This window comes from Larimichthys crocea, chromosome XVIII, assembly GCF_000972845.2.
Source record: "Larimichthys crocea isolate SSNF chromosome XVIII, L_crocea_2.0, whole genome shotgun sequence".
Taxonomy (NCBI): Eukaryota; Metazoa; Chordata; class Actinopteri; family Sciaenidae; genus Larimichthys; species Larimichthys crocea.
Genome location: NC_040028.1, coordinates 11,645,659 through 11,670,529, shown reverse-complemented (window position 1 = coordinate 11,670,529; position 24,871 = coordinate 11,645,659). Strand labels below are relative to the sequence as shown.

The 24,871-nt window shown below is 39.5% G+C and overlaps 1 protein-coding gene across 3 annotated transcripts; it reads left to right on the top strand.

The window, feature by feature from the left end:
* Positions 1 to 9,227: 9,227 nt before the first annotated feature.
* prpf40a (PRP40 pre-mRNA processing factor 40 homolog A) lies at positions 9,228 to 24,752 on the top strand. 3 transcript variants are annotated; one of them, XM_010730917.3, is made up of 27 exons: positions 9,232 to 9,367; positions 11,434 to 11,514; positions 11,660 to 11,803; positions 13,098 to 13,181; positions 13,781 to 13,799; positions 13,900 to 13,919; positions 14,046 to 14,087; positions 14,236 to 14,346; positions 14,612 to 14,732; positions 14,969 to 14,993; positions 15,182 to 15,397; positions 15,572 to 15,677; positions 17,772 to 17,836; positions 17,937 to 18,101; positions 19,170 to 19,278; positions 19,378 to 19,528; positions 19,665 to 19,798; positions 19,901 to 20,015; positions 20,323 to 20,414; positions 20,527 to 20,643; positions 20,868 to 21,005; positions 21,651 to 21,746; positions 21,836 to 21,922; positions 22,031 to 22,121; positions 22,218 to 22,279; positions 22,376 to 22,531; positions 23,765 to 24,752. In XM_010730917.3, the coding sequence occupies exons 1-27, from the start codon at positions 9,365 to 9,367 to the stop codon at positions 23,852 to 23,854; spliced, it is 2,640 nt and encodes an 879-aa protein (XP_010729219.2). In that variant the 5' UTR covers positions 9,232 to 9,364; the 3' UTR covers positions 23,855 to 24,752. The 3 variants fall into 3 exon arrangements, with proteins under 3 accessions (XP_010729220.2, XP_010729219.2, XP_019115399.1); XM_010730918.3 differs by lacking the exon at positions 11,434 to 11,514 and having other exon boundaries at positions 9,228 to 9,367; XM_019259854.2 differs by lacking the exons at positions 9,232 to 9,367; positions 11,434 to 11,514; positions 11,660 to 11,803 and having other exon boundaries at positions 13,096 to 13,181; positions 14,046 to 14,086; positions 14,234 to 14,346.
* The last annotated feature ends 119 nt before the right edge of the window (positions 24,753 to 24,871 follow it).

The window sequence follows — 24,871 nt, the reverse complement described above, 5'->3', positions numbered from 1 at the left end:
CATTCTCCATAAGTCCCTATAATAAAACAGTCAACTTCACAACAGATATAAAAAATGTTTACAGCCTGGTACCAAAAAACTGTTTTGGTCTCTAAAGCGAATTTCCCTGTTTATGACAACTGATTTCAAGATGGAGCTAAGTAAAATAAGTAAAAACTGAACCTCTCACTCACATACCACTGGGGTACATTGTCTGGGACCATGAATGTCTGTATAATTTCATGACAATTCATCCAACAGTTTAGATATTTTAGTCTGGACCAACATTTCCATCCCTGGTTAGTTTAAAGCACCAAAAATCTAAGATTATTTTGTCACTCATTGTTCCTAATGGTCAAGACAGCAACATCCTTTACCTAATATCATCATGCCCTGCAGCTTTTGGAGTCTCATCTACAGCTAACACATTAAGCTGTGACAATTTACAAAAAAAAGCAGTTGGTCAATATGCATATTCAGAGCATGAATCTAGTTAACTCTTCACAACACAACTTCAAACAAAACAAAATGTTCTGTTCTCTTGTGGCCTGAGTGGTCAATCTTGCATGTCTAATTGGTATTGCCAGATGTTCTAAGCATTCCAGTGTGTTACAGAATTAGTCCTCTTGCATAACAGATGTCAAATGGTTCCTCCGAATGAGCATTTTTTGGGATATTTATCTCCAGTTTGTCAAGTATTATGGAACTCAAGTGTGGCGAACCTGTCATCACTGTCCTATTTTACACTACACTTCCCACAGTGTCCCCCTCTGGGATCTACGTCTCATTCCACACCTGATGTTGGTTCCCCCACCTGATCTCGGCAGTCTGCGCTCAGTTTCACAAACAGATGCCACATGAGACCTATGCGTAGTTATGATCATGAATCTTTGCCTTCTGAGTTGTTTGTGCCAGGATGACTCATGCATTTACATTGATGAAATTTAGTGAGCAATATTATCTCCATGGAGTCACTCTGTCTGATTGAAAGGCAGGGTATTGCATACAGACAAATGAGCACTGTAATAGCTAATTGACCGCTCATTCATGTCCCGAACACAATGTTCTGTGAAGAGGGGAGCAACTATATAAGAGCAATTACAGTCAGCAGTGGAAGTCAATGTGCTTATCGATTCTGCGTATTTTTCTCTTCCTTTGGGTGAGAAAGTCCTATGCTGTTCCTTGGAGATAGGACTAATATCAGATTGGTTTAAATGGACTACTCCCTTGAAAGTGGTCTATATTTCAAAGTAATCTTGCGAGACCAGTGTGGTTAGTGTGGTTAAAAGCCATAGCTGATCCAGAGATTACACCATAACCCACTTGCTCTTTGTCAAGATAAGCTGAAAAAATCCTGTGGGTAAAATATTCATCCCACATTTGAGCATAAGTTCCCATGACTATTAATATATGTGGTCCTGCGCTCACTAGGTAGAGAGTTCATGTTTTAATTAAACCTGATATGTTTAGTACAAAGCTGTAATATGTGGTTGCATAATGCATACATTTAATTTAAGTGCCTCTTGCACGAAATACAGAACTGTTGAACTGATGAAAAATGCTGCATGGAAGGACTGAAAATGAGCTTAATTCATACTTATGTTGTTGATTATATGATGGGGTAAACAAGCAAGCAAGGAGACAAGATAACACAAGATAATACGACAATACGTGGCCTGGCAACAAATAAAAAATCGTATTTAAACAGTGCCAGAAGAAGCCATCACAAACTGTCTTGCTATTAACAGATTCATATAAAAATACCACACAAAACACATTGCAGCAACGGTATATTTGAAACGAAGGACATGGAGCATAAAGGCCAATTTCGTAGACAGCTATTACACATAAATCCCCTGGCATCCTCTTTGTGCTCCCACTGCCCTCCCCCCTTTTTCTCCAGCCATTTCCTCTCATTATAAGGCACATACACGGCAGCCAGCGAGTGCCAACAGCTGGACATCAGTTCTCAAATGAAAACCACTCACCACCTTCATTCGTACCTCTGATGCATCAAACTAGAAATTATATTTTATGCTACATTTCAAAGTGGAGCCTCCCTGCAGAATTGCATGTACTCAATGACTGAGTAAAGACGAACTGCATGAGAGTGAGAGTGGTCTGCCACATTAGAAACCATATGTGCCACAACTCTTCTTTTCTTAGTCATTAAAACCTTTTGTTTTAGCAAAAGTTGCGTCAATAGTTGATGGTGGTGGGGCTTTGTAGAGTTTCATTCTTATACAACATACATGTACCAAGAAATGTATTATAACTTGTGGCCTCACTTTAAAAGATTATTTTGCCTTGGCTTTGTTGAAAAATATTATTTACTTTATTGCCAAGAGTGAAATTGACATGATGTAACTTTTCCATCTTAAATAACAGTTTTACTAACAATGCTGCACTGAGTAGGTCAAAAATCGGCTCTGACGTTCAAACTCTGTGCCTCGTACACCTGTTCTCACAGTGTATTAACGTACAGTAAATGTCAAACTATACCTCCAATTACTGAGCTTTATCGAGAAGATCCAAGCTAGATCAATGCTTCTAAGATATCCGGCTGCTGACGGTAGCTTTATATACCATATAGATGTTAAAGTGTTGGTTATGTTCTTATGTAACTCTTGGCAAGAAGCACAAATAAGCACTTGTTACTTAGGCGAACAATTCCTACTGCATCGGCCTATTGTAACATCTTCTTTAATACAGTATAGCAATCCAAGCCCACAAATCCCAATCATCCACTACTGACAACGCTTTGATGACATACTGACTTGAATTGAGAGTTTCATGCAGCACTAATTGTGAAAATATGAAGAAATCCAATAGTGATTTAAATATATTTATTCATGTTGGGAAGCAAAATACATCAATCAGGCAGCATCCATTTTGTCACTTCAGCCTTGAGCGAGCAAGTGTGTGTGTGTGTGTGTGTGTGTGCTACTCTGTGAACGCTGTCTTTATACCCATCTCTCCTATATCACACATGCACACACAGCCTTTCCAGAGTGACAACCTGTCAGCAGAAGCCTGACCAATTCATTTTCTGACAGATGACAACGCATCTTAGATTCTTTCTAAGTGCTTACACGTCATCGAAGACCACAGAAGAACACATTCAGCAGAAGCTCCCAAGTTGTGAGCAATAATGTGGAAACTATCAGACAGGAGATATTTATACCCGATGCAGGGAATCTTCCTGAGTCTTCACGTTGAGACATATATGTATATAGTAGTAGACACTGAATATCCATGAAATCAGCAACTCTTTTAAACCACGAGACTGTGAATAGCTGGTACTCAGCAATCAACAGCTTTGTGTGTTCTTGCTTGATAATTGCAACCCAGGGAGGAATCTTACCAAAAATAGTTTCTCGACTCCTGTAATAAATTTGCTGTGCAGAGCTCAGTGTAGCCGAGGTTCAAATCTATGATCCCACTGTTCGATAGAAGTAGTGCCATGTAAAGCTGCACATAAACCAGACTGCATGTAGAATATGGATAATGTTTGAGTCATACTTTAATGTGGCACACGGGTCAATGGGCACCCAGAGGACTAATATGCTTTTAGAGACAGGGAAAGAAAAGAGACAGGATTATGCTGTCAGCCCTTGGTTTTTAATAGTCCAGTGTACTTCTATTTACAGAATATTGTATTAGTGTATAATCACCTGAAAATAAGAAGAATCACATTTTTGTTACCATCGAATAAACCTTTCACATCTACAGATGCCACAGGTCCTCTGCCATGTTGAATCACAGAAGCCCACAACAAACTAAACACTGGCTCCAGATCGGGCGTTTTATATATTTTGCATGTTTTGTGTGAGGCGAGGGAGTTGCAATCAGCAACTACACCACACACACACTGGTCCTTTAAATGAGACGATCCGAATAATTTCCTGAGGACAGATTATGGTATGCTACAATGATACAATTCAACATATGCACATTTGAAATAAGAGAGAATGATCCCAACCCTTGTAAAAATCTTCCCCTCATGAAAGAAATGGATTCATGGATCATAAAAAGAAAACTGCATGACTTTGCAAGAAAGCAAACAAAAAAGAAAATCAAAGCAAACAAACTTTGTTTCATAAAGTCGACTCACAACTCACAATAACCTAATTTTGTGCTATTCTGGCTCCTTTATCGTCACAGGGGAAATTGAAAAGCATGCTGCAAATGTAATAGTGTGTGTTGATTGTTAATGTGACTGTGGTTGACAGGAAGCCAATTGTTAGATGAGAAGAGAGTGCCTGTAAGGCAGGTCAGCAGCATGCTGGACTCAAAGTCACTGAGTAAAATGGCCAGAGGCAAACATTGACCAGCTCATATATTGTGAATCAATCACACACACAACACTGAGGCACTGGCAAACTGTGTTAGGGTGTATAAATAGCACAGTAAAACATATAAAATACTCTGCATACATCTGTAGGGTATGGAATCAGTTGAGAAGCGGTTTCTGCATTATATCAACATTAGGAAGGAAATGAATGATGAATAAAAGACGATGGTGAGATACAATTATGAATCCAAAGAGTTCTGCCAGTGTGATATTTGATTTGTGTGAGACATCTTTTATTGACTGAAAATCTTTTTTCACATGTACTCTGCAGTTAGGTCTGGACGTGTTGCCAGCCACAGGACAGCGCCCCTGCTGGCAGCAGAACCACTAACTTAACTATTTTCATTTTGACTTTAGTTAAATAACATCTTGTCCAGAAATTTATTTAGAACGATTACATTTCAATGAAGCAATATCACATGAGATGGAGTGCTTTTGTACTGAATATAAGCAAATATCAGACTGCATCAAAGCCATCAGCTGTGCTGATATTAAATACAACAGCACAACCTTGAGTGTGATATTGCTTTTATACAACAGCTCTACAAGCACCATGTATCATTTAGCAGCAATAAATGACAACAGAGTGTTACTTTGGTAACAGCTTTTGATAGCATTTATATTTACATATAATACAAATAACCCATCCATCCATACTTTATCTGTAACTGCTTATCGTCATCAGGGTCGGAATGGGGTTGGAACCTCTCTCTGCTGACAGGGTGAAAGGCGGGGTACACCCTGGACAAGTCACTAGTTCATCACAGGGCACATAGAGACAAACAACCGTTAACACCCACAGGCAATTTTCACCAATTAGCCTGTTAAGTGCATGTTTTTGGACTGTGCCAGAAAGCTGTGAGTGCCTGCAGACACGGGCAGAAACTTCACACAGAAAGGCCCCCGGGGTTCGAACCAGGAACCTTCTTGCTGTGAGGCAACAATGCAACGCACTACAAATAATAATATTTTAAAAATATCAAATTTGTTTCCTGATATATATGATTTGTCTGAGTTCTTGCTTTTTGTAAAACTAAAGTTTTAATAGGTAAAAAAAATAGACATTAAAAGCAAAAAGTTACCATTTAAGAGTACCAGGTTGAGGAAAAGTCTCTGATGCCATTTTGGCTTTTTCTCTAGTATCTTAACTTTAAATAATCTTTTTATTAAATCATTCAGTCCAACCAAAAAAAACAAACATTTGAAGCTAGGCAACAGTCTTGATTCATGGCTGGTTTGATGTTTGTTTGTTTCCCTGAAGACAAGTGATGCACTGTGGGTGACTGACTCTCATCATTAGGTTGAAGCTCGATCTATCACTGCCCTTCACTGTCGCCTTGTTGTCTTTTTGGCTTGTTAAGAGAATGGATAGGGAATTCTCCTCCACTTGTCAGTAAATACATCAGAGTTTATTGCAGTCTACCTTCACTGTGGGCTCATCTGTTTCCCAACTCTGTTGCATGCTTCACACTCCAACAGCCCACTAAATCCCAGGGACGACTACACAGTAAACAACAGCACAAGAGCAGCATATAGATAAGCTGCACGTCGTGTACATCTGTAATAACCATCTTTCACTTTGAAAAGATCTTGAATACACAACATTGATCATTCAAAATCTAGTGCACATGGCATCTTGACAGAACAAGAACAGTAATAAATGAAAATCATTGTGTTCATTTGGCCATCAAACTCATTTTCTGTTTGAATAACCCTCATAATGGGTGAGCTACTGCTTAACCTTGTTTTGTGTGAAGAAAATATATGACCAGGATCCAGCAGAAAAGGGAACAGGGGAAAAATGAAGATCATAGGCGTGTGAATGGCACTTAAAAGAGGTAAAGAGTTTGGAGATAGACTGCTCTCTAATTTCCCACCATCCTCTGGAATCATTCCAGCTAGAGGCAGCCCAGAGAACTGTGTCACAGAAGCCAATAATTGGAAAATCACAGCCAGTTCTCTAAATGATCCCCAATACACCGAGGTAATTTTGCTGTGTCTGAACACCATGCTACTCCAGCTACTGAAATGGGCACCTGTTATAACATCTAAAATAGCACTCATTGTAACAGTGTTAAGAATAACCTTCTGGCAAATAATTCTGTATCATAATAAGGGTGAGGGTGAGGATTGCAAATAAATAGTTAATGGAATGTAATTTAGGTCATAATGACGTTTGACAGCTAGAAATAATGACATTTGGGGAATACCAATACCAGTTTTTGTTAATTGCTATTTTTAAACCTATTGGTCTGTACTGTAGCATTTTGTAAATATTTTACATAAGTACTTTAATTACTTTACTTGAGTATCTCCATTTTTTACTCAAAAAGAATGGACAGCATATGCGTGATGTCACCCATAGCTTTCTGAAACTGGGCTGTGGTGGCAATGGATGCCACCATGTTGGCAGTCCTGCCTCTTCTGCCTCCAACTTAATCTAAAAATGGGCACAGACGTGGTTCAACGGTGGACCTGAGGGGGGCTAAATGACGCCTGGGTGCTCAAACAAACCATCTGTAATGGCACACATGTCAATCAAAGCAGTTACTGTACAGAGTCTATGTATATTTCTCTTTGTATATTTTGTATATTTCTTACATGGATAGAACAATATGTCCTTCCAGGATATAGTGCCACCTAGCAGTGAAGTTGCAGAATGCAACCAAATTAATACTCTCGCCACGCCTCACCCTCTCCTTTCAAGCATGTAAGGAAAAACTCCAGTTCTGGGCTACTGTAGAAAAATGGCAAGTTCAACATGGCGGTCTCCATGAAAGAGGACCCACTCTCTCTCTCTGTAGATATGAGGGGCTCAACGAAAGACAACAAAAACATAATGATTCTTATTGTCAGGTGATTATACACTAATGGAAATATACTAAGGAACATTGTATTCAATTACTGCCAATAATTACTCTGAAATGTTACACACGGGACCTTTAAACTGTAAATTTATACTGTGATGATATACTTTATTTTATCTACCTTGTGTCTTTTCGTACATAGTATTGTGTTTGTAATAAATCTATCTATCTATCTATCTATCTATCTATCTATCTATCTATCTATGTCGAAGTGTCCTTGGGCAAGATACTGAATCCCAAATTGCTCCCTGTAAGTCGCTTTGGATAAAAGCATCAGCTAAACGCCTAAATGTAATGTAATGTACTTGTAAATAATAATAATAATGTAATAATGTAATCCCTTTCACATCACAACTAAAGAACAGCTCTGTAGCCCAGATGTTGAACTGCTAGCAGTTGGACTCCATCCATACTATCTGCTGAGAGAGATTCTGCATGTCATCATCGTTGTCCTGTACATCCCTCCCTCTGCATACCCAACATCTGCCTGCAGCACCATACACACCCTCCTCTATTCACCTGACTGTCCCCTCCGCCTGTCTCACCACCATGGGGAGCAGAGCTTTCAGCCACTCTGCTCGACAGCTCTGGAACTCTTTTCCCCCCGTCATAAGGAACATCAACTGACTCTCACAATTCAAGTCTGCACTTAAAACCCACCTGTTTAAAACTGCCTTTTCCACCTGACTGATTCAATTGCATTGTCCTATTTTAACCTGTTTTTAATGTTGTATTCTTGTAATTTGATATACTTTTATGGTTCTTTTTGTTTGTTTCTGTTATTTGCTGTCTACTCTCATTTATTGTAAGGTGTCCTTGGGTGACAGAAAGGCGCCTATGAAATAAAATGTATTATTATTATTATTATTATCATCAGACATGGGGACTTGAGACTTAGTGACTTGGACTCGAGTCGACTCGAGTCACCGTTTTTATGACTTGTGACTTGACTTGACAAAACATGAAATACTTGAGACTTGCCTCGGACTTGGAAGTTTAAGACTCGAGACTTGACTTGCCTTCAGACACGATGACTTGAATGACTTGAGTGTTATTCACATCATGTTTTCAATGAGAATATGAAATGTGAATATAAAATGTATTTATTATTATAACTAATAATTATGTTATCACTGTTTTGTTTGATTCCATGATGTATTTTACTGAACATGAGTATTTACAGTACAAATATTTTTTTAACAGGTTGGGCACATTTGCCAGTGATGTTTACTTACACTTACTTATATATTGCCTTTCACTTTATTAAGATCAGATTCTGCAGCTAAAATTACAACAATACACCAAAGGTGACTTGACTTGGACTTGACTTGTAGCGGAGACTGGCACTGGTAGTATAGTAATCCACGGTAGTACTGTCATGTAGAATTTCTAGTATATAGTAGGAACCGTTATGATTTGGCACCGCAGCGTACCGTGGGTATCATGCAACTCTATTTAAATATGCAACATAAATAATGATTTCATTCATTTATATTTAGGGTGACCACATTTCAAAGTGCCCCTTTTCTCTTACTTTAGAAGTGAAAGTTGATTTAATGTCGTGTCTTCTATAATTATACTCAAATAACAATGATGAAGATAATAATAATAATAATAAAATGTATAATAATATAATAATAAAGTTTCTGAACAGGAAAACAATAAATATCTTCTATTTTCTTTTTTCTTTTTTTACTTGACATAGCCTGTGACTTAACTTTCCCAAGAAAAAAATACTTGTGACTTACTTGTGACTTGAAGGTTGCACATGTGTGACTTGGTCCCATGCCTGATTATTATTATTATTATGATTATGATGACGATGATGATGATGATGATGATGATGATGATGATGATTATTATTATTATTATTATTATTATTATTATTATTATTATTATTATTACTAGGTAGGAACTAGTATCCGAGTACTTCTTCCACCACTTGCAAATTTGCGCCAAAATAAAAAAGTCGTGTCACGGTCTTCCTCTGCTGTGTGTTGGAGATGTTTATGTCGTTGCGCATTTCTGCACTTCACTAACGCAGCGTGACGCTGCAGACTCTTCACCTTTGACCCTCTCCTCATTTCGAAGAGCGCTGGACCAATCACAGCGCTCGTTGTTGAGAGGCGCTGAAGTTCTCGGAGGTCCTTACCCTCTCGTCAACATGGTGAGTACAACCATTCATAACAATTTGTTGTTTACAGTGAAGCTAAACGGCGACAAACGACAAAAGTCTGCGTGTGTTCACTCGGCTTTTTGCTTAGCAACCGACTCCTTGTCTCCATGGTGATAGAATTAAGTTGCGTGACGTAGAACACCACCGGTTAGCACGTCGTGTTAGCGCTGAGCTAAGATAGCGGCATGGTGCAGACTAAGTCCTGGAGCTGCTGCTGCTCAGTCTTAAAATTAGAGACTACTAACAGGTAGATACATTTAAATACATGTAACGTTATGAAATACATGTAAGGGCATTCACGACTTAAAACTTTAGACCGGTAGAAATACGCAAAAGTACGTTAACCATTATTCTTTACCGTGAATTAGACGGAGCCCGAAGTCATTCATCACGGCAGCGAGTTGATTAGATACTTTATTCATCCCACCACGGGGAAATGTACTCGTTACAGCAGCAGGGGAAAATGTAGCATACACTACAGAATTAGAAAAAAAGTAGAGAAAGGCAAAAAAACACAATGAACAGACAGAAATATCTATAACCTACACAATAAACCCGAAAAACAATCAACCTTCAAACAGACAAGTACTGAGGGTAAAAGTGGCATGAGATATAAAATGAGTATTGTAATGTAAAGTGACCATAGTGTGAGAAATATTGCAAAGAAAGTGACCATGATACAAATAATAATATTATTGCAAGAGCAGTGACCATAATATAAATACTATTACAAAAGTAATTGACCAAGATATAAATAATAACTGCAAAGGTATAAATTAAATAAAAGAAAAAAAATGCAATGAGACATGAACAGGAGAATACAACATGCTGCATATAAGTAACGTTTGGTGTGTTTTTAAACTTTGAAAATTAAAATACTCTTGTGGTTATTATATGCATAGTCCATTATGGGACAAGATGTGCAGATACAAGATTTGAGAGCACAAAACAAAGTAGTTAGTGGTAGTAGTTAACACAGTATAGAGCACTATTAAGTAAGTAGGTTTTCACATGCAAGCAGTTTGTCTTGGTGTCATTGATGCATAATAAACCTTATAAGGAAGTTAAAAAAAAATTTAACTATTTGAAAACTGAACTACTAAAAAATAAAAATATTTAAATAGGCTGAAAAGAGCTGGATGGTCAAGAGTTCACAGTATGCAGAATATTTTAAATATGCAATGTAATTAATGATTACAAGGACCCCCTCGAAAATGAGATGATACATCTCAAGGGGTTATCCTTTGATAAATAAAGAATAAAAGAATAAAGAATATTTAGGGTGACCACATTTCAAAGTGCCCCCTTTCTCTTACTTTACAAGTGAAAGTTAAATTTAATGTCCTGTTTTTTAAAATTATACTAATAATACTAATAATAATTTATTATAATAATAATTATAACAACAATAATAATTTATAATAATAATAAAGTTTCTGAAAAAGAAAACAAGAAAAATCTTCTATTTTCTCTTTTAGTTTTGGGATCTTAAAATTTAAATCAGTCAATCAATTTCAATAATTTCTTATTTATTGATTTCTGTCATTGACGGAAACATACACGGACTTCACACGCATCACTAACAACTGGTTAAAAGTGTAAACCATTCCACAAATATCAAATCCACCACAGCGTCACATATTTTATAATAATTAGTCCTTGTCCTTTTCAAACCGTCATCTGTCTTGTCTTTGTTCACGTAAAGTCATTCATTAAATATTCAGAGTCCCAGATTCCCTGCTGTTAATTTTGCATTCCAGTAAATAAAACAGAAAATGTGACATATTTGAGAAGTCTAGTCGCTGTCTTGGTCATTAGGCAAATTGGCTGGCTCGCCCGGTGCTTTCTATGGTTAACCCGACCCGGCTCATGTTCACCTGTCAGCTCGACCTGCAAGTGAAGGCTTGTCCTGTTAGACGACAACTCCTTATTCTTTTTTACGTTTTTATGAATAACGGTGGCTTTATTGCATTAAGCACGCTGCTAAGTACACACTACACACACCACTGGCTGCTGTGAGTTCACTAACTCTCTGTGGTGTTTCTTATTCATGACAGTCTTCATCGGAGGCTAATAATGGCCCGAGCCAAGCGCCACCTTATCCAGGTGTACCGCCCTCAGGGATACCTCCCCCATTTGTAAGTCAGTGACAGTTTATGGCAATTAGCTTTTTACCTCTTGTTTCCAGTTGGTATACAGGGCTGATCTAAGTGTTGAATAGTAAAGGTCTTTATTGATGTTTAATCTAATCTAACGCATCTTGTCTCTTTCCTTTTTGTCTAGATGGGACCACCAGGAATACCGCCTCATTTCCCTCCCATCGGAATGCCACCGATGGGACAGCGACCGCCCAGCATGACTCCTTTGCCTCCTGGTATAATCCCTCCTGGTATAATGCCACCTATGGGAGCACCACCAATGGGACAGGTGAGCATTGTAGTAAGCCTGTAGGTTCGTCTCTATTTAGCTGATATTTCAGCCGTTCAGACGGCTTTGTGAGCTCACACACACTGCCTATTTTCAAATGTGTTTCTAACTAGTGACAGATTTTATGACTTATATAACATATCAAGGAAAAATTCAGAGTCTTGTATTGTAATTCAATTCCATACAAGCTACTCAGAGTAATCACAGTCTACACAGTGTATCTGTCAGCGACAGGGCCTCTCTCTCTCTCTCTCTCTCAGTAGGTGTGATCCTATAGCTTCAATGTAAATTAAAAAAAAAGCTGAGTTGTAAATATTTTCATAGTCTTTTTGACCTTCTCTCTCACTCCTTTTTCCGGATCTCTGGATTAGGATGGTTTGATTGTTTAGCCTATATGTAAATTTACATTGTCCATCATCAGGTTTACATATGTGTTTAGTTCAGTTGAGTTCAGTGTCCATCACAGTTTACAGTCTGGCTTCCTGGTTTAAAATCTTCACTGTAGATGAGTGCACTCGTGGATTTTCCTCTTCAGTGAGGGTGTGAAACTTTATTAGTGCATTCATTTATTGTTTTACCTCATTTTAAAGAAAAAAAGAGGAAGCTAATTTGGTAAAATTGTTGCATTGGCTTGTTTGCAACCTGTCTGATCATCTGACTGCTAGTACTTCTTTCCCTGTTGGATCTTATTTTAGCAATGTTCTCATAAGTGATGGAGCTGCCGGTCAGAAATAAACAAAAATGAAATAAGTTTATCCTCGACACAATTATGTCTCAGTATTAAAAAAAAATCTGTTCAGAGAAGTTGGTTGTTATTTCATATAATGCTCATCGTCCTCTAAAGAGATGGATTAACTGAAGATTGCTTGTTCATCATTTTGAAACTCAATTTGTCGAGTAGATATTCCGCTGAGGTAGTCGCACTCTTTTTTTAAAATAAATTACGCCCAATTATTTATCTCACTTTCCACAATTGGCCTGCATATGTGATCCTGTCATGCATATAAATAGGGGTGATTGTGGGGGGTGGTGGGCAGCAACACAAGTCTGAAAAGGTGGTAAAGCGATGTAGTCTGGTGTGTTGCTCCTTCACAGATCACAAGCTGTGGCATCACGCCATTAAATAAGCACAGCAGACTCAGTTTCAGTCTCACCTTCACCCCCAGTGGCAGGCAGCCTTCCACACACACTTCCACACACCAACACCCTGTCTCACACTGTGTCTTAATACTTCTGCCTGCACTAGGTGGTATGGAAATGCCAGATGAATATTTCATGATGCTTCTTTTATTAGATGCCAGGCATGATGCCACCTATGATGCCAGGGATGATGATGCCCCCTCGCATGCCAGCTGCGGCCGTACAACCGACGGGACCGGTAACTCTCCTCACTACTTTTTTCATCAGCGCTCTGCTTCACGCTTTTTAAAAATACACTGAAATCTGTGAAATGCTAAATGAAGTATTTGCACAGCCAAGTTCTCACTGCTGGATATGAATTTATGCCGTTTCAAAAAAAAAACACAATTTAAATACACTCTCTGATTCAAATTAAAATGAACACCTGCGCGCAATATGTTTGTTATTGGTATTGTTTTGGCCTTGGTTCTGCTGTAAATCCTGTTAATCGTAATGAAACACACAAGCCTCTCACTGTTGGCCTTGTGTTAATTTTTATCGAGTAGTAAGCAAGTTATGCAAATGAGCAATTTTATGTATTAAATGTGACAACATCCAGGCGGCGTTTGAGATCCACTTAATCATCACGAGTATATTTTTGCATCTTGAGGGTACAGACTTCTGTACTAATTAGGAAAGCTTTGTCAGTTCCTGTGTATTGTGAAAGATGAGTCTGTATTCCCAGCTGAATTCATCATTCAGCGGTAGAGATTCGCTGATGTAAACTTCCACATTTGTGAGTCTTTCCTGGGGAAATGGTCCACTAATGAAATTGTCTTTTTTTCTTTTTCTCTACAGCCTGGTGTTGAGTCGACAGGTAAGATCCTTAATTTGTCACTTTCCTCACAAATCATACTTTTGTATTCATTAGAAGCACATCCTCTGACTCATTTGTGCTTTTTTTTTTTCCCTCACAGCTGCTGCACCTGGAACAGCTGTAAGTGTAACATATCTCTTCATATGCTAAGTTTAATTTTGAGTTTTGGTCATTAGCTTCGGATCTTTCTCTTCTTTTTTTAAACTGCAACTTGTCAAACTTTGATTTGTTCCTTTGCCCCTGCAGAGCACCACAAATGGATCTCCACAGGAAGATCAGCCAAAAAAGGTTTGTGTATGTGAAAATGGAAACATGGAAGTTAAAGACATTATTAACCAACAACTGTAAAATCATTTAAAATAGAAACAAAGTTAAGCGGCTGCTTGCTCTGTCACACGAAAACAGCTGAGTTATCTGTTGTTTTTGTCTGCCTCAGAAGTCCCTGTGGACAGAACACAAATCACTGGATGGAAAGACCTATTATTACAATACAGAGACTAAGCAATCCACATGGGAGAAACCGGATGACCTCAAATCTCCTGCAGAGGTACAAACCTTTATCACTTACATAGCATGTATTACATGTTTATGCACTTGCAAAGTCACATTTTACACATAAAATCCAGCATAATTTCTATCCTGTTTTGTTTTTATCAGTTCAAATTAATGTAAAGGTACCAGATTCAGCAAATGTTGACTATTTTTGTCTACATGTGCGATATTAATATCAACTATGCCCCACTTGCATATATAAATAAAGTCTGACATACTTTTATATATCTCACTCTCCCTTCTATTTCTCCATCTTTTAGCAAATGCTGTCTAAATGCCCTTGGAAGGAATACAAGTCAGACACAGGGAAGCCTTATTATTACAACTCCCAGACAAAGGAGTCCAGATGGACCAAACCAAAGGAGCTTGAGGATCTGGAAGGTAAAGAGCCACTGTCTGATGATGTCAAATATGTTGTGAGAAAGGAAGCGATGGTCAATACTGAGCGATGGATGAACCTTTAACAGCATGACGAACGGCAGGCTGCTGAGGAGGTTTTGGACATCGTTCACACGAAGCACAAATACAGAAACATATGATGTCTCCCGCATTTATCTGCAGTATGCTTTGAAATGAAAACAAGTGTCCTAACAGCTGTCTCCTTTTGTCTATTGCAGCTATGATCAAAGCAGAGGAGAATGGGTAAGAGCTTCCTGTTTACCTTACTGTTCACTGCTGCGCCATGTATTATGGCAGCTATTAAAAACGATTTCTTCCACCATGATGAAAACCCTTTTATTTTTTTAATATGACTGTTTTTCCAGCGCCATTGTCCTGGTATTCACTGGGTCATGTCGTGTGATTTTTGACTTGTCATGGTCTGATTACAGAACGGTGGAGGCAGTGGCTCCCGGTACCACAGCAGCTCCTGCAGTGCAAGCAGATAATGCAGCCACTATGGCAACCGTAATGGAAGCGGAAACTGCAACAGTGGTCTCAGAGGAACACCTGTCTCAGGCGGCCGTGCATCACGCAGCTGAGGTCAAGACTGCAGACGCACCTGTGACTTCCTCAGAGAGCTCAGCCGCCACCGAGGCCACAGTCAGGTAAGCAATTAAGTCTGATACAGAGACAGGCACCGTCTCCAGTGCTCAGATATACACCATATACGTCAAGCCAGAACCAGAGTTGCAATGACACTGCACCCTTTTCAAATTGATATTCATAATTAATATTCATGGATGAGGAGGTTATACATTAATGTCTTACTTTGCCCTCAGTGTTGAAGTCACAAAGGAAGAACGCCCAGAACTTCAGAAGAAAACGTACAAATGGAACACAAAAGAGGAGGCCAAGCAGGCTTTCAAAGAGCTGCTGAAGGAGAAGGTGAGTCAGTCAGATAGAGTGCGGCAAGGTGGTACTTTTGTAGGCCAACCTGGAACATCACCCTGACTTCCTCGGCAAAAAGCCAATGGGACTTTTCCACTGGATTTTGGAATACTGCAGAGAAAAAGCAAAAATGTAGTTTTGTTCAGGAAGATAATCTTCACAAACGGACACCACTTTTCAAAGTTTTCAACAACACTGTAGCATATACATTTAGGCTACAAACAAACAACATCACAGTCACATGACTTCAACATCACCACCACAGCTGTGTGTTTGGCATGATGACGTTTAACGTCTGTGACAACCTCTGCAGTGTCTACGTATTAGCAGTCGCTGTTTTTAAAGGTCCAGTCTGTCCGATTTTAGGGGGCTCGATTTGCAGAATATGGCAGAAATAGAACATAATATGCATTAACTATAGTGTATCATCACCTGAAAATAAAATGATTTGCTTTTGTTACCTTTAGAATGAGCCTTTTATATCTATGTGGGTCCTCTTCGACAGACTCCACCATATTGGGCCACTGTGTTTCTTGAGTAGCATAGATCTGACAAACTAAACACTGGCCTTTCACATGTTTGGTGGCCTCTGTAGTTTCTCCTTCATGTTAGGAAGGATAGGGTAAGCCATGGGGGTTGTACTCAGCAACAACTGCCACTAAATCCTGCACATTGATCCTATAGCTAAATTCAAAGTGGGGTATTTACTGGCATATTTTATGTCGTAGAACAAAGCAGACCTTATTTTCATGCATCTAACCAAAAATCTTTGGTTTTCCGTTCCTGCAGCCGAGGTAGACCTGTAGATGAATTAGAGAGTAGAGAGACTGTGCTGTCTGTGTCAGCCTGTAGTGCATGCGCACATTACCTGACATTTAGCAGGTCAAATACACCAAAATCACTCAGCTTGTATCAGCGAGCTTGCCTGGACATACTACTTTAGTATCCACTAATGTGCTTTTAGCTGTGACCAGCACCACGATTACTTAATTCTGTGGGTTGGTTGGAGCCGCGCTGTCACATGCAAAATAAAATCTTTTAAAATCTTTGACCAAACACTGTAGGGCTGCAGAGTGCCTCATCACTTTGAGTGGAGCTCAATTTGAAATATCCAAGAATTTAATCTGGACAGTTTGCCCTCAAGGTGGATGCAGTTTGTCAGTCATTGCGTGCTTGTTGTTTTTGTCAGTACACGAGCGAGTCTTTCACTAAAGGTTCCTGCCTGTTTTATACATTTTTAACTAATAACATTTAGTTCACTAATACAGCCACATTAAACCTCTCAATAAGTACAAGATCTCCACTTTATTATTAAATATTTTCATCGAACTAGCTCCAACAAGTGTTTTGCTGATTCAGTTGTACACCATCATACATAGGTCTGTTTTTAAGGTTAATCTTTACTGTCTCCCTGATGTGTGTACCTACGCATCCTTTGCATTTTGATCTGGATCTAATCCCTGTCCCTTCTTGCAAGCCCCCGGGAGGTCTTAGCACGATTGTTAAGCCTCATCTCCTGTTGCTGCGGATGTGTTGTGTGTTTGGTTGTAAAGGCGGCCTAGCGCCACCCACCTTGAACGCTGCTATATTTAGGCTCTTTTTAATTTTGTGCACAAAGCTCTCCTCTGAGATTGCTTGCCATTCCCCGCAACATCTTAATGGCTCTGTCTTTATGATTAGCTTTATTGGATCAAAGGCACAGGGCTGGGCTGGGATTAAGACAGTGAGAGAAAGTGGCATGCCTCAGTGAGTTAGAATAACTGTGACAACTGACAAGACCCGGCACACGGTGGAATCGGTTCATAATGGATAAAGGAGTCACTCCCTGGGAGAGGGAAGTGGTGAAAGGGTCCTTACATAAGTCCTCAGCGGCACTTCTTTGAATTATTGCGACTCCACACCTCTTAACCAAGCATCAATTAGTAATTAAGAAAATGTATGGAGACAAAGCAGCACAGCTCATTGTTCCTCTGCCCGCCTCACATGCAATAAAGCAATCAGTTTTCCTTTGTCGGCTGGATGCTGGAATAAATTTCTTATACTCTTATAAGTACAGGCATCATGACTATCATTTTATTCTCTGTTTTTCAGGGTGTGTCCTCAAATTCCTCTTGGGAACAGGCCATGAAAATGATTATTAACGATCCCCGCTACAGGTACGATATTCTCCTGGGAACCGTTTAATCTCATTTACAATATGAGGTGAGACTCGTGCCCAACTGACCTCCCAATTCTCGCTTTTCTTTATCGACAAAGTGCACTTCCCAAACTGAGTGAGAAGAAACAGGCGTTCAATGCCTACAAAGTCCAAACGGAGAAGGAAGAAAAAGAGGAGGCCAGAATCAAATACAAGGAATCCAAAGAGACCTTTCAGAGGTTCTTGGAGAACCATGAGAAGATGACATCTACCACCAGATACAAGTAAGAGCTCTCACCATAGAAAGTTTTTCTTTTTTTTTTTCCCTGTATTGATTTGTGGTTCCCCGAATTGTCAATATGATTATCCAGATAGGATCAGTGAAAGGTCATCTATGGCTTATGCACGGCATCACGCAGACACGGCACTGTTAGCTTCCACTTAAACAGCTTTGACCCGTTCGCTCTTGTCACATTGTTGCTGCTGAATTGTGTTTGCCATAAAATAATGTTGCAAGGTCAAAATTGAGTTAACAGGGTATTTAAGCAATATTGCGAGTTCTGATATTGGGGCTAAAGTTCATATGATATCTTGGTGTAATTGGATTCACAATGTTGGCGTTCTGTTTTAGCCTCTTTGTCATCATTATCAATGAATTTTCCACAAATTAATGCAACAAAGAAGCCAGAAACTCCAACATATACTAGAAAATCTCTTACTAAATTCAGTTATTTAGTTGGTTCAGGGTTTATTTACATTATAAACATGCAGTAAGGCATTATGCATTGGAAATTATGCCTGCAGCATTTAAAATGTTTAAGGTCCTTGGTCTTGTTTGTGACATCCAGTTCACCAGCGCACTTCGCTTTGGCATTTGGATGAAAGTCACTGTGACGGACAGACTGACGGATCGACTGATGACCTTGACAAAGAGCCAGTTTCAGAGTTCAGTTGGCACTGGGGCCGTAATCTGGGATGGTACACAACAGGCAGTCGGACTGGACTGTGTGTGTGTGTGTGTCTGTGTGTCTGTGTCTGTTTACTACCTTATTTCACTGTAGTCGACCACAGCTGCTTCTGACTCTTCTGAGCATCAAGTTTGAAACGGCCATCAAAGAAATGACGTATTCACTTTGCACATCAGGAAAGACAGCGGCTCTTAATAAGTTCAACTCCATTTTTCCATTTTTATTCCATGTTCCATGAGTTTTGCACTAAGATCTAAGAACCAGTGTGTTACAGGTAAATTTGGCTGGTGAAATGCTGCCCTCATGTGGGTTGTTGTGTAAGCATATAAATGACTGTTTGTGTGTGTGTGTGTGTGTGTGTGTGTGTGTGTGCTTGCAACACAGGAAAGCAGAACAGATGTTTGCTGAGCTCGAGGTGTGGAGCTGTGTACCAGAGAGAGACAGACTGGAGATCTATGAAGATGTGTTGTTCTACCTTGCGAAGAAAGAGAAGGTAAGGCTTGGTTCAGATCTTTCAAGAGATTCCCGGTCTGCATGGTTATCGTGGGCTTTGTCTACAACTTTGGTTTCCTCCTCTACAAATGGTTTCTAGGAGCAAGCCAAGCAGCTCAGAAAGAGGAACTGGGAAGCTCTGAAGAACATTTTGGACAACATGGCCAACGTCACATACCGTACCACCTGGTCTGAGGCCCAGCAGTACCTGTTGGACAACCCTACCTTTGCAGAGGATGAAGAGCTGCAGAGTATGAGAGAGCACACATTCATCATTTAGTTTGAAACAGATGTTAGAAGCATGAATGAAAAATTTCCATCTCACTTAAACCCCACTGAGACTCCCACTGAGTTCTCCCTGTTGATTGTGTTGTCATCTGCTCACAGATATGGACAAAGAGGACGCTCTCATTTGTTTTGAGGAGCACATCCGGGCACTGGAGAAAGAGGAGGAGGAAGAGAAACAGAAGACTCTTCTCAGGGAGAGGAGACGACAGCGCAAGAACAGAGAGGCCTTCCAGGTGAGAGGAGGGGAATGGTGGGAGGAAAACGTGCATCTCAAAGTCAGCCTGTACTAAATTAGTCGCTGTCCTGAATTCATACTTTCCCCCTTTTTCTCTCAGAAATTTCTGGATGAGCTCCATGACCACGGTCAGCTTCACTCCATGTCTGCCTGGATGGAAATGTACCCGACCCTGAGCTCAGACATCCGCTTTGCCAACATGCTCGGCCAGCCGGGTAGGACAGCAGGATGCAGCACACATGGCTTCACACACCCGGCATGAGCTGAATGCTCTGAAGCACGTGGATGCAACATGCAGACAACAGCACATGACACGAACACAGAAATGAAGCATACACAGCTCAGGGTGTAAATACTGCATGAAGAACAAAAACAGCAGAGTACTGTTGCATGTTTGAAATCCATTCATTTTAAATTTGTTTATTTTTTATTTCCCAAAAGCACTCAGCACACAGAGTCTTAGAGTTTTTAATGCTGCGTATCTCTCTCTATGTTGTTTGACTTATTCAGTCTGTTCTACAGGTTCCACTCCTCTGGATCTGTTCAAATTCTACGTGGAGGACTTGAAGGCCCGCTACCATGATGAAAAGAGGATCATTAAAGATATTCTGAAGGTAAGATTGTTGTAACTTTGGAGGAAAATCTCTTTACTCATATCAGATTTTCCGCTTAAGAGGTTTGTTTTTATATTTTCCAACAACTTGTTCTTTTGCTTCCCTTCTCCAGGACAAAGGCTTCCTGGTCGAAGTCAACACTAGCTTTGACGACTTTGGGTCAGTCATCAGCTCAGACAAGAGAGCCACCACACTGGATGCAGGAAACATAAAACTGGCTTTCAACAGTGTAAGACTCTACTTAGATTTGTTGCTCCTTAGGACAAACACAGATGCTGGTAAACATTTAAAATAACTTGGCTTAAGGTTTAGGAAGTTTTATTTTTACATCCGATTATTGGCTTCTGACCAAGGTTAGTCTGTGTCTTTTGATCTCAGGTACAAAAACTTAATATTGGATCCTTTTCCGAGTTGTTTTCATATTGATCTGAGTAACCCGTTCTTTCTGTGCAGTTGCTGGAGAAGGCAGAAGCCAGAGAGAGGGAGCGAGAGAAGGAGGAGGCCAGGAAGATGAAACGAAAAGAAGCAGCCTTTAAAAACATGCTGAAGCAAGCCACACCACCACTGGAGCCCGAGACTACATGGGAGGGGGTATGTGACATCACAGCACCAACCAGTTTCTATTTATATCCCTCCCCACTAGTGCTGCACGCTGTACTAAAAATACAAGTACTTAAAATTCCCCCAAATCCAGTACCAATAATAAAATTCCACCTTTTTTTACTTGCACAAGTTTGACTGTGGGGTTATTTTTGTTTATTAACCCCAAAAGCCTGTGTGGCTTACTGCTGTAGACGGATAGAAATGCAACAGTAAAGATAAAAATAAACTTTTTAAAAAACTAAACTATCCTCCTGCCGGATCAGAGGTTCATCCAGAAGCTCTGGCTCTGACCAGACTCTCTTCTCCAAAACTCCCCAGCACTCAGCTGCTGTTATGTTGGTCTGCTCTGCTTTTTCCAGTCCTCGTCACAACAGCAACTCTCTGCAAAGCCTCCACAATTGACAAGAAGTTTTCTCTCAAGTTGCATATTTGAGGGTCACTTATTTGCTCAAGATTAAAATGAAATAGCGCACAGGATTAAGCGTCGTGGACTCTGATCTAGTATCATTTTAATGTCAAGTATCATGATGCTAAACTTGGGGTTAATCAAAGTCAAAATTTCTAAATTATTTGTAATAAACAGTAGCTTGTCTTTGCTAATGTCATTGTACTACTGACATTTTACAATTTCAGATCAGAGAGAGATTCCTGAAAGAATCTGCCTTTGAAGACGTGACTCTGGAGTCAGAGAGGAAAAGGATATTCAAAGACTTCATGCATGTCTTAGAGGTAAGTCTGTCTCGCCTGAGAATGGGCTGAACTGATCTTGGCAAAAAAAGATGATTATGTTTTACATGTCATGTTTTTTTTTTTAACAGCACGAATGCCAACATCACCACTCGAAAACAAAGAAGCACTCAAAGAAGTCCAAGAAGCACCACAGGAAACGATCCCGCTCTCGATCGGTTCGTAGTCTATAATCAATAATCTACAAGAATACCAGTTTTTGTCTATATCTCTCAATGCTCCATATCACGCCTCGCTTATCTACGAATTACCAAATGTATCAACAGGGCTCAGAGTCCGAGGACGAAGAATACCACAAGAAGAAAAAGAGGTCACAGTCCAAATCTCCTTCTGAACGTTCGTCCAGTGGAGAATCTGGTGAGTGGCTTTCAAAGCTTGGATGATTTATTTATCGTTGTGTTGAGAAAGTGCAGCAGTATTGACATTTACTGACATTTTACTGCCTGAAACCAGAGAGAAGCTATAAAAAGTCCAAGAAGCACAAGAAGAAGGCCAAGAAGAGGCGTCACAAGTCTGTAAGTACACGTGAAGACTGCACACACAGTATGTATGAAAGAAGGATGTGCATGTTGAGTTTGTATGCGCACTAACGATGATTATGACAAACCCAGGCATCGCCAGACACTGACAACGAGAAGAAAGGAAGAGAGCGCGAAGGAAAGCGTGAAAAGGACCTAGAGAAAGATAAAGAGAACGACAAGTCTCGGGGGAAATCTCGCTCGGACTCTAAACAGAAGTCTCCTAAAAGAAAAGCGGCGAAAGAGGAGGTTTGTTTTCTTTATTATTATCGTGGATATGAAAAAATGTGAGTACACATTGTCATGGTTAAGGTCGGCCTGAGGGACCTTCACACTTGGCATACTGATGATGTGCGAGGAGGCTTGGGCTGTCTGGTAGATAAACTGAAGGCCTTGGAGATGCTTCATGTTCATAATAAGCAGAACATAATACAAAAGTATTATCACGTACCTACAAATGAATATATACTAACATCTTCTGATGGGATGATTTGGGTTGAAATATTCCAGTACAGACAACTGTTACCTGGACGTTGAAGCTAATGGAGATTTAAGTAGTGACGTTTAAAATATTCAATCAATCAGACTTTTTGTATAGCAACAACTCATTAAAAAGTATAAATAGTTTTTAAAAAATAGAATAAAAGTAAAGCAAATAATACAATCTACAGATAAGCTGAAAATAATGGTTAAGATATATAAATAGACAAATACTAACCAAATAAAAAATATATATAAATACAGTCCAAGTAAAAGCTGGATTAAAGAGATAAGTCTTAAGTTTTCCCCTTTTAAAATATGAACAAATTACTAAACAGAACAAAGATACTACTTGTTTTTTCAGTAAGTTCATGAGTTGATGTCAGAGATTTAAGACTTCTACACACACAAACGGTTTATTCCTCTTAAGTCTTGTGCACAAATCTGTAGGTGAGCACGTCTTTGCCAAAAAATTACCCATCCACCTGTGACAGATGTGGAGATTACTGATAGCAGTACTAGCACTTGTTGCCTTTGTTGGAATATCAGTCCTGACTTTGCCTTCCTGGAGAAAAAAAACCCAAATTCACCATAGTTTGCTTTAGTTCAGTGCCTAATAATAATAATAAATGTATATTTCCAAGATAAAACTGCACGTTTTGTTGGAACCAGACCAAGGAACACTTCTGTCATGTGCTGCTCATGTGGCACACGTCCAGTGGATGAATTTTCACTTTAACTTATGAAGAATAATTACAAAAACAAAGTGTTATATTTTCATTGAGTGCAATTACTTCAACTGTGATTTAAAACCCAGAAAAGCAGCTTTGTGTCATTGTGTGTGTGATCGTGGAGGGAGGTTTTTGTCCAACAGCCAAGAGTTGGTCTGTTATCCGTCATCGTGAGAGGAAGTAGACACGATTGTTTAGATGTTGTCTGATAAACAACACACTTTCATCTTTATGAGCATCTCTGACTGTGTGTTTTCCGCGTTGTGTTCAGGGCGGCTGGGATACGTCAGGCAGCGAGCTGAGCGAAGGCGAGCTGGAGAAAAGAAGAAGAACTTTACTGGAACAGCTGGATGCACCTTGATGATCGCACTTGCGCTGGCCTTTTATTTGTGTTCGTACACTTCAAGAAACATGCATTCCCCTCCGAGCTCTGCTCTGCTCATACCACCACGGGCGGACTGTGTGAGATAACACCCTTTCTCTGGCATTTACGGGAATGTGCTACACTGAGCTTACACACTTATTTGGAAACTAATTTCATATCAGGAAACTGATCAGCTGATCAGCCGTTAAAGGTCTGGTTGTCTTTTTGTTGCTTTTGTTAGCTTTAAGTATTTTTGTTTATTAGTTGATTGTAGTGTACATGTTTTTCCATTGCCAATACGTTTTTTTATATTCAATTAAAAGTTTAATTTTACTGTCACGACATGATAACATCTCTGGACACATCTGGATGAAAAATGTTTTTGGTTTGATCCAGCTTAATCTGCAGCTGTTCTTGAGGAATGATCCAAAAAGATTTTAATTGGAGCATTTGTTAAAATTGACATACTGTAGTGAAATGTAATAAAATACTGTTTCAATGGATCACGTCTGTAATTTGATAAATTACAGGCAAATGTCCTCTTATTAGTTCATATGCGACTTCTTACTCTAAAGAGACAGAAATGCCTTGTACCAAACCCTCCAAAGGGTTTGCACGCTCTTCTACCACATAGACATAACTGACAGTGAGTTTCTCATTAAAGGACCAGTGTGTAGGATTAAGTGACGTCTAGCCTTGTAGTCGCCTTCGTAGCGGGAAGGATAAACTATGGTGTCCACAAAAAACACGAAATGTATCTATTTGTACTGTAGAAACATGGAATGGGACCCACAGCGTCTATTCTAATTCTTATTTTCTGGTGGTTATACACTAAAACTTAAGTTATGAATATTATATCTTACACACTGGAACTTTTAATAGATAAACCAGCAGATATCTTAGTGGATATCAGTCAAACGCTGTATGTTAGAATTAGACCCACCTGAAACGAATGCATTCCTGTAATAAATCCTCCATTCATGAAGTTTATAGTCTTCATTTGCTGTTGAAACT

Excerpts from the sequence above, each read along its gene's own strand:
- prpf40a (XM_010730917.3), top strand. Across the intron at positions 19,529-19,664 it reads AGAGGATGAAGAGCTGCAGA|ATATGGACAAAGAGGACGCT; the intron begins GTATGAGAGAGC and ends ATCTGCTCACAG. Across the intron at positions 22,122-22,217 it reads TTCGTCCAGTGGAGAATCTG|AGAGAAGCTATAAAAAGTCC; the intron begins GTGAGTGGCTTT and ends GCCTGAAACCAG.